Source organism: Pongo abelii, chromosome 4 (genome assembly GCF_028885655.2).
Source record: "Pongo abelii isolate AG06213 chromosome 4, NHGRI_mPonAbe1-v2.0_pri, whole genome shotgun sequence".
NCBI classification, from domain to species: domain Eukaryota; kingdom Metazoa; phylum Chordata; class Mammalia; order Primates; family Hominidae; genus Pongo; species Pongo abelii.
In genome coordinates, this window is record NC_071989.2 from 151,764,534 (window position 1) to 151,774,951 (window position 10,418).

Below are 10,418 nucleotides of genomic sequence, written 5' to 3' on the forward strand. Positions count from 1 at the left end.
TCTACCTGAAATAAAAGAAATTAAATTGTAATCCTGATTGATGCATTCCCTCGTACCTATAGCCCTAAATTTTTCTTTTCTTAAACCTCTAATTCATGACAGTTGATCCAAACTGTTAGTTTTCAGAACTGATCTGGATACTCCTAAACTTATCTATAGCATTCCACATCTCTGTTGCTCCTCCCTCTTCACACTCCACCCCCAATTAATTCATGAACTCCATTGGAAATTCTGTATTTAGAGACATTTACGACAGTATTGAGGACTAAGGAAAGCAACCTGTCAAAATTAGGTGTTTGGGGGTTAAAATCACTGTCTACAAATAATTTTGAACTGCAATAAAATTCTATTTCTTTCTTAATATGTAAAATGAACAAAAATCACCATCACAAGTCACACCCTAATCTAGTTTAGCATAGAAATGATCACACATAATTCAACAGGGAAAGGAACACTTAGTAGATCTTTTCTTTTCTAAAATTGAAATTCTCAATAGGAATTTTTTCTTACTTGAAAAATACAAAACCTAAGTATTAATAGAATATGCCAAAAGAAAATAAGAGCAGTTGGCTCTCTGAAGCTGCAGAAATAAGGACAGCATGGGCTTTTAAAAATCCTTTGTAAAGGTCAATAAGTAATGGATTTTTTTTTGTAGTTATAGTTTAATTCAACAAAATTTTCTTGAAAACTCTTTATGCAATAGGAATCACCAACGTATATTTTCCATGACTCAGAAATATGAAAACAAGTGCCCATTAATCTGACAAATACCTGTAAATATTGCATTACACAATTACTCTTGATGAAAATATTACCAGGATGTCCTCAGAAGGGTAAATGCTATTCAGCACAAACTTATTTTGCTTATTTAATTTGCCCACCTAAGTACTAGTACATAATGAGAACCCACTGCTAATTAAAATTAGGAATAATCATTAAAGTAAAAAAGAATGTGCTTTAAGAACTATGCCTCAGACCTTGTCTAAACTTAATGTAAATTAAGATTTCCTGGGCTGTTTCAATCACCTGCAGGCCAGAGTGGACTAAGATTTATGTAACTAACCAATTAATGCAGATGTTCCGACTTTCACATTAGGCAGTCACATTAAGGTAAACCCTTTTAATCCAATCTTTCCTTTACTAAATCTCAAAAGGCCCCTAAAGTGATCTCTACCCACATATCCATTTCACTATTAATACAATTTGCATTTAACCTACATTTATGCAAGGTATATTTCAGAATAAGTCTTTCATAAAATGTATAAACATTAAATAAGTAGCAAAAGTGGTCAGACTAAAATACATGTAACACAAATAGACAAAACCAAAATAACATATGAATTATGTTACCAATTATAAAAATATAAGGGGAATAGCCATAGAAACATCGTAAGTAATTTCAATAAAATCTGACCACATGCTAGTCACATATTTCTGTATTAGTCATTCCACACTAAAATGACACACCTGAATATACAGTGTGTTTTAAAAGCTTTTCTTTTACTAATCATGTAGCCATAACAAGTTATAGATTTAAAAAATAAGATTCTCATCATAAAGCTAAAAATAAGTGAAAATATATTTAAAAGGAAATCTCCTTTAACATTCAGAAATCACTTAAATAAATGAGTACCAGAAATATTAAGCTTAAAAAACACTGAAACACCCATTGCCAGAATCTTCAGAAGGAAAAGAAAAAGAAAAAAGGTAGGAAGTAAAGAAAGTATCCATGGGGGTGGGGGTAAATCACAGTCAAAACAAATCTCTTCTCTTTGTATTCCCTCTTTTTCTGAGAAAACATTCAACATGATGTTAGCAGAATTTGCTTCATTCATTCTGTATTTGTACAGGTCTTCAATTTCATTACTTTTATAAAACCAGATACAGATGCGATTACTAATGAGACATTAAAATCAACATAAATTTTAGTAGCTTCATTAAGTGCCAATCATCAGAGCCCTAGACTCTGCCGAAAACTGAATTTACAAGTTCATCCTACATCATTCATTCTCTCCAATAATCCCTCCCTTTAGGATACGAACAATTTTTTCAACACTAAAATTTCAACATAATCCCAATAAAAGCTCTAATAACCACCTAAAACCATTTCTGTTCTCTACCTCTGCCATTAATGCTTAAGTGAAACAAGGCTGAAAATCAAATAATGCAGAAATGTGCCTTCATCAGTAAGTTTATGCTAAATGTACTGAATTTCAGTATTTTTAAAAGCATATTTAGAATGGCTAGTTTGTTTTACTTAAAGAATAGATTTTGAGAATCAATAAGGTTTCTCTTGCTTTACTATAAATGAACTTAAAAAGAAAACGCTTTACTAAGCTCAATCATAATATTCATAATTTTACAATTTTATGTGATAATTCAATGTTGTGGTGGAAGGAAGGAATTGCCTCTTCCCACCCCCAGAGAATAAAGTGAGGATTTTTTTTTTTAAGTATTCTGATAAAAACAATTTTAGGTGGCATTTTAAAAAGTCAAATTGTAATTTATAACTTTTTTTAATTTAAAAGGAATTCAAGTTATTAGTGGCATTTAATATTTTTCTACGCAAAGTCAGAATGTCAGTATTCACTCAAGTTGTGGTCTCAATGTGTTGATTATTTGCTGATCACTCAGGGTCACTGGTCATAGCAAATGTTTGGCTACAGTCATGTAACATATAAAGAAGAGAAAGCAACTAATTTTAGCTATATCAGGGCTGTTGTTTGGAAACAATTGACTAATTCAATGATGGTTTAAAAGAAACACTGTTTCAATTTATTTGGATGAAGCTTTGTTTTGGGTAATCATAGTTCTCAGTGCTTAGTTAGTGCCATAAGGTATAAAATCTTCAAATATTAACAAAATACCCTGTATAAAGTATTATACCTTCTTGTTAGGACACAAACTACTGATTATATTTCCCAATCACAGATTGGCATAAAAATAATAATTTCATTCGATATTAAAGAACTTCTAAAGAGCCGCATCATCATTGCCTTGCCTACTACCTCCATAAGGTTATGGGGCCCAAATTAAAAATACATAAAGATGCTTTATGTCATAAAGTACTATAAAAGTTAAAGCATTGAAGTCACCTTTAGTGATTTAAGAGCAACTGTGTTCATCTACTTATACTCTATATCCCAGATTTTATAGGGTTTAAAAGTTCATAGCAAATGGAAAATAAGTTTTGTCCCATGCCTTTTCTTTATAGTAAGGAAAATGAAAACCATGCCATGATGATTATCAGGGCAAAATCCATTAATAATCCCCAAGAGTTTCCTAAGATGTTTTATTTTTCTTTGTATAACTACATGTTTTATAAATCAATTTAAGAGTTTCCTACAGATAGCTTAGTCAAATCAACCGTACTTAACTCTTTTAAGAAAACCAAGTATGTGAATTCTATTGCCAAAAATTTGCAATTGAAAATTTTAAAACACAGCATGTCTTTTAGCATTTAAAACACAACAGCTTATGTAATAATAAACATCTCAAATCTCCTTACTGAAAAGATTTTAAACCTTCAACTCAGGTTGAAGTAGTCTTCTTCTAAATGAAAGATAATTATTTAAACAATAGATTAGGAGGTAGTTCGCATTAAGACACATAAGAACCAAGGTTTTTTGGGTTTTTTTTTTTTGACAACAACTAAGTCTTTTAGAAGAACAGAACATAGGCTAAATCTAAGTCTAAATTATTTCCCTAACAAGAAAAGCTTCCTACGTAAAGAGGAAAGAAAAAAGACATCCTCTGGGTTAGGATAGCTTTCACAGAAAAAGTATTTTCAAAAATCTGAATAACTGGTTAATGGGAAAGATGAATATCACTAACATTTAAGAAAAAACTTCAATGGCTACATACAAATAAATCACTCTGTCTACCATGTCTTGTTTAAAAAAAACCGCTGATTAATCAGTCTTGTGTCACTACAATCCACATTTTTATATTTTCCTTCACAACTAAAATGGATATAAAACCTAGCATTTATCTGAATTGGGGATGAGGTTACGGGGTAGAGAAATTCACCTCTACCAACACATATATCTACATTTAGAACTTTTTTCTGATAATTCCATTTTCTGACCTTTTTGGGTCAGACAAAAATATCAGTATGCTTATAAATGACTGAGTAAAAAAAAGAGAAAAATCAAATGAAAGCTGAAAATTGAAGCTTAACAATTTTGGCCATCAGTTATCTACTTGAGAACTTGCAGGAACATTTGAAAGTAAAATTTTGTTTTGCACCATGTTGGCACCAATTCCTCTCTTAAAGAGATTGATCGGCAGACATAACTTGTCTACTTTAAGGCAAGAACCCTGTGAGCAAGACCTGTGTCTAATACTATGGTCTGGTACACTGTTCACTGCATTGCTTTAGCAATTTCAAAACTCAAATTCTTTAACAGAAGATTCAGTTTGAAGAACAGGGCTCTTTGTTAGTACTTCTGCTTTTAATCCTTTAATCTCAAGCTAACACTTAACGAATTTACAAATAAGGCAGCACAACTTTTGACTATGTAAGTAAGGGTATCATTTATTGTAATATAAGAACATATTCTAAAACAGCTGTATGAACATGCACAACACAATATGATGATATGAGACATTATACTCTCCTGAATTTATATAATTTTTCCTTAAGATATTTGTTAATGAGCAATATTATTTTTAAAATGTTAAATAAAATCCTCACCGTTGGCCAATGGGATACTGAAAACCACTATTTAAGGAAAAAACCTGAAATGGTTACATACAGATGTCACTTAGGTTGTCTTCCTACTTTCAAAAGGCCACTTAAACTTATTCATATAAAAAAGCACATGAATCTTTAGAGAGCACATACAAATCAATGAAGATTTACATCTATTAATCTATCTTAAATGTACCATTCTTAAGAAACAGAAAAACATTGATCTTACCTTGAATAGCCATTAGAAAAAACTGTTCGACCAGGGAAGTTCAGAGTCCCCAAAGAAGTCAAGTTGTCATCTCCAGATCCTTGGCACCTATTCCAATTTTCGGAACCAACGGGAATTGGTGGAATGACATTAAAAATAGGCTTCTGATCCTGCTGTTGAGAAAGGGATGCTGTATTCATGTCATAGTGGTACATCTGTCCTCCAGAGGTACTCACACCATGAACAGAAATGGCAGACATTTTATTACCAATTATATTTGCTCCAGGAAAGCCTGCCTGACAGTAAACTGTGCCCAGTTTCTCTTGCTTAATTACCCCAGGGGTGCAGAGTTCGATGAAATCTTCTTTTTCTGTTTTCACTTGGGGCAGTGTTACATTACTGGGGCTTGACAAAACCAGATCTCCATTATCCTTAATTTTGGGTTTAGTGTCCGGTAAAATGAGAGGCTTGCAGTCCTCATTCGAGTTTCCTTCCAAAAGGAATGAATCGTCTTCTCCCGCCAGAGGAGAAAGCAAACAGTTTTCATCTATCAACAGGTCTGATCTCCAAGGACTCTCATTCGTCTCTTTACCTGGGGACCCAGAAGAAAACTCCAAATCCTGCAAAATGTCAAAGGTGCTTTGGTCTGTGGTATACAATTTCACATTGCCACCGTTGGTGCCAGTCTGGCCCTTCAAATGTTGCTGTTCTGAAGATATATCAGAGTGAGTTTTTGGAAACTCCTTCTCTGTGGGGGCAGCAGACACAGCAGTGGATGCTGAACTCTTGGGGTTCTCTGGAACACTGGTCGACCTATTGAGGTTTGCAATGCTTTCTTCCAAAAGCTTTAAGTCTGTTTCCCCCGAGGAAAGGCTGATTTGGCCCTGCTGTGGGAATCCCAGGTCATTTCCCATCACTTTTGTTTCTGTCTCTCCCATATACAGTCCCATTGAGAGTGAAACTGCTTTGGACAGATCTGGCTGCTGCGCATTGCTTACTGAGCCTTTTGGAAAATCAACCAAAAGTCTTCGCTGCTTGGAGTCTGATTGAGAAGCGACAGCCAGTGAGGGTGAAGACGCAGAAACCTTCACAGTAGCTCCTCCCCTTAGGGTTTTATAGAAGTCCATCACATTTCCCCTCTCCTGAGCAAGCACACTGCTGGGGTTTTCTTCTCTACCAGGAGTTAATGATTCTTTGGAGTCCATCAGTGAATATCAACTACAAAACAAAAAACAAAAACGGGGGGAAAACATCGTAAGCTCTAAAGTCACATTATCTTCCTGATCCGATTAGTAAGAGGCAGCTTGTTAAATGAACCTTTTAGTTAACTCCGAATCAAATTCTTTGTTACCAGAAGAGTAGTTTCTATCTTCCAGAATAAAAAGCCATGTCCCCTGCTCCCATTCAGCATGCCACATTTAAAAGTACAATGCAATCCATTTGCACAGCTGAGGGCAAAAGTGTATCGAACTAAGCTTGGCTATTCATCCTGCCGCTCACTGAACGTGTAGCTTTGTTAATCACAGACATTATAATTCATTACATCTGATTATTCTAAAGGTTCAAGTTGATGTCAAAGTATTTAATTTCAAAAAAAGGAAGTGTGATCATTAAAATTCCTACCTCTTTTCAATCAAGGCTGGTTGCTTTTCTGAGAACCAATACGTATAACATTTGATAAATACTATGCTAGAATTCTCAATCCCTAATTACTTCCAAATTTCCCTCCTACCAGCTAGTCACACATCCAAACCTTTGAGTACAACCAACTGGTGAACCATGCACATTTTCTTTGAAAAATAAACAATGCTGATCTGCTTATCTTCCGACAGGCTGGGAAAAGGCTTTTTAACCCATACTTCTGACTGGATGTGCCTACCTCCAAATTTTGGATATATGAAATGAGATACACTTTATATAGGCCAACTAAAATTTAGATTTTAAACAGCAGAAGAGAAGGTGTAGTAGCTTCTCACTATGTTGTTAGCTTACGTAACTTAAACATAGCTGACCCTTATCATAACTCACAAAACCATCTAGATTAAGCTACATTTGTTTACATTGCTTGAGATCCTCAATATGAAATGGTATTACATCTCTAAGTTCTTTCCTTTCCAAATATCGAAGTACTGAAAAATGGAAAAACACAGAACCGTAAAATCACATTCATATAAATTCAGATACAACTGTATCCAGTAAAATGTTCAAAATAATTTTCTCTGCCTTCACCTATCCAAACCTTCACCTATCCCAATTCTCAGCCTATTCTCAAGAGAGTAAGACTGTTAGTATATTGTTAATCAGGTTGTTTTAAGAGACAGGCTAAGACGGAGAGGCACATTTGGGATACTGCAGTCAAATCCCATCCAATAAAAGGTAACTTTTCCTATGCGATGACGTTAGGCAGCATAAATGTCACTGACCCTCACTGAAAAGTGAACATGAAGGTAGAGAGAGGGGTGTGGACTTGCCACTACAAATCTTGAGGGTAAACTGCTTATCTCCCCACATCTCTGCCCCGTTTATCTGAGGTGATCTCTAAACACGAGGTATCAAATGGAGCCCAATGAATTTCCATGCCACTTTTTTGACAGCTGCCTTCAAACCCGAAACCAAAACAATACTTCCTAAAACGAAAACGCTCCCTCAAGCGACATTATACCCCAGTTTAAGTTGCAAATAACCCAGCCACATTAATCGGCCCTAATGAACCATGCCAGAGGGTCTTAAGTGGTATTACAAGGTTGCAGTTATCAAGTCTGCAACCCCAAACGTCAAACTAGCACTTATAAAAATCGCAGCACAAAACTACTATGGTTACAGGGGGTCTTTTTCTAAAAGGGGCCACTTAGAAACCTCAGGCGCGAATTAACAACAAACGCTAAAGAGCAAGCCCTTGCGGGGCGGGGGTGCAGGGGAGAAAAAAAGTGCGAGGTTAAAAGAGAAGTATGTCCAGACCTGTTGAGTTCTCTCTCCGACACGCCCACTTCTGACAGATAACACCAGCCCCGGCCGGAGTCTCCAAGTTGCAGGCTGTTAGCCCCCCGCGTGTGCACCCTCACGCGCCCCGCACGCCCTCCTCAAGCCAGGCGCCGCCGGGGCCTCCGCGGAGCCCGGGCTCGCGCTCGGGCGCGCCGGGGTGGAGTGCAAATATTCGGACGAGTAGAATTCAGACGCGGCTTAGCGTTCACCACGAAAACGGGTGTCGGGCGACCCCCTTGGAGGGAAAGGGGACATTGGGGGGAGAAAAGAAGCCAGGATTCCCGCGAGGAATGAGAGGCTCGAAACCCCCGGCAGTTCGACAAGGCTCCGCTCGCCGTCCGAGCTCAGGTTCCTCCCCCTCGGCCCGGCCAGGGGACGCCGGCGGAGGGAGAGGAAGAGGCCAGCGCTGTCACCCGCGCGCTGCCCTTTCGTCAGCGTCGCCCGGCCCTCGCCAGCCCCCCACCCCCACTCCCCGAGGCTAATAAAAGTTTGTAGGCTCCCGCGGCGGCCCCCGAGTTGTCTCCGGTCCCAGCGGCACCTCGGGGGAGCGAGCGCGCCCCGGCCCCCTCCCGCCTCGGTTCTTACCTCTGGCAGAGGAGCCGCTCGCCCGCCACCGTCCGCAGCTCCCGCCGCAGCCGAGATAAACAACTTAGCTTGTGAACGCAGAAGGAGCAGGAGGGAAATATATATTTTTTTTCTTAAAAAAAGGAAGTAAACAGCCGCCCCTTTCTCCATGGGTGGGGGAAGAGCCCCTATTTAAGAAAGTCTCCCATTGCCCAGCTGACAAGCCAGCCCTCCACCCCGCGCCGGGCTCCGCGGGTCGGGGCTTCCAGACGCGCGTGCCCTGTCCCGGTCCCAGCTGCTTCGGCCGCTCGGCTGCGGCGTCTGCTTCCACCCACAGAATCCGTCCCCGACGGGCAGGCGGTGACTCGGACTCCCGTCACAGACACGAGCTCGCAAAATGGAGGAGGCGACGGCGGAGGGAAGAGAGCGCGGACACGCGAAAGGGCAGCCCGGCCTGGGCGGGCGAGCGAGCGGGACCGAGCGGGGAGCGGGTGGAGGCGGCGCCACGGCGCGCACACACTCGCACACACGCGCTCCCACTCCACCCCCGACCGCTCCCCGCCCGAGGGGCCGCGCGGCGGCCGCGGGGAACGATGCAACCTGTTGGCGACGCTTGGCAACTGCAGGGGCGCCCGCGGTCCCTGCCCCCACGCCCTCCGCGCGGGCCCCGCCACCCCGGCCCCGACGGCGCCTGCACGCCCGCGTCCCCTGGCGTGGCCGCCCCGCCGGGTGCGCCGCGCTTCGCCCCCCGCCCCCAACTCCCCAGGAAAAAGGGCGGCGGCGGGGGCCGACCTGGTCTCTCTGGGGCGGCGTTAAGAGGGCCACCGAGTTTCTCCAGTTTCTTTTCTCGCTACCTCCTTCCCGCCCCCGCCCAGCTCCGCGGCTCCAGACCCACTCGGGAGCTCGCTCTGCCCCTTGGCGGCAAGCGCCGCCAGTGCCCCTGCGGGTGACAGCGGGCGGGCCAGAAGAGCCGGGGCGCCGCCCGCAGCAGAGCTGCGTGAGTGGCCCGCGCCGCCGCCGCCGGGCCGAGTTGCGTGAAGTGTGTCACTTCGAAAGGGACTACGGGGTTGCACGGAAACGGTGCCGCAGCGTCTCGGCGGCGCTCGGGGCCCGGCGGCCTGACACGCCCTCTGGGGAGGCTTCAGGGAGGGGACGGGATAGCGGGGGTCGGCGCATACGTACTTTGGGCCCGGGGGGAGTCGCGTGCCGGCAGGTCCCCCACCACCGCATCATCTGGGCGGCCGGGTCTTCAGCTGCCGCCGCCGCGCTCTCGCACTGGGAGAGAAGTTGCAAAGCAGAACCCACCCTCCCCCGCGCCCCGACCGTCCCCCACCCTCTTCCCCGAGTCTGCGAGGCGGCGGCGGCAGAAGGAGGCGCCGCCTGCCAAGTTCAACCCCCACCCCTCCCGCCCATTGCGCTCACACTCGAAGGAAGTTGCACGCCAAATGCGAAACCTCCAGCGAGCTGGATTTCTTTGCACTTTTTTTTTTATTATTATGATTAAGGAAAGCAGGGGGCGGCAGGCCTAAAAGCAAGTTGCAGGCGAAATAGTAAGTTGCTGGCGAAGTATATCCCCCCTTCCCAAACTGCTGACCTCTCCTTCCACCCTGGCCAGGGCCCGCGTCCAAGTTCCCGGTGCAGGCCCCACCCCCGAATCTTGACATTTGCTGCCCTCAACTCTGTGCGTTGCTTACCCTCTCACGTTCATAGGACCCCTGCCCCTACAAATAAAACAAAATACAGGCAGCTTTAAAATGCCAGAGTTCAACTCCCTACAGCTGTTCCTGTTACGAGCTTCCCCCTCAGTCCAAGGGGAAGGGAACACGTGGCCCGTCCTGAGAAAGGAGAGGGCCGTGGGGCAAGGGGTGCCCGTGCGGGAAGCCCCCGCCCCAGCTCCCTTCCCCAGCTCGCTGCGTCGGGAAGGCTTGGAGGATGCCAGGACCGAGCCTCCTCCCTTGTGCGGCACAGATT

General features: G+C 43.0%; 1 protein-coding gene across 10 annotated transcripts in view; it reads right to left on the reverse strand.

The window, feature by feature from the left end:
• The window catches only part of NR3C1 (nuclear receptor subfamily 3 group C member 1), a 124,666-nt gene extending 114,770 nt beyond the window's left edge, over positions 1 to 9,896 (reverse strand). For 2 of the 10 annotated variants that reach the window (XM_024246808.3, XM_063723984.1), the window contains exons 1-2: positions 8,469 to 9,066; positions 4,923 to 6,119 (exon numbers count right to left, since the gene is read on the reverse strand). In XM_024246808.3, coding sequence (XP_024102576.3) covers positions 4,923 to 6,106 — 1,184 coding nt within the window. In that variant the 5' untranslated portion in view covers positions 6,107 to 6,119; positions 8,469 to 9,066. 10 annotated transcript variants of the gene reach the window in all.
• Between the last annotated feature and the right edge of the window lie 522 nt (positions 9,897 to 10,418).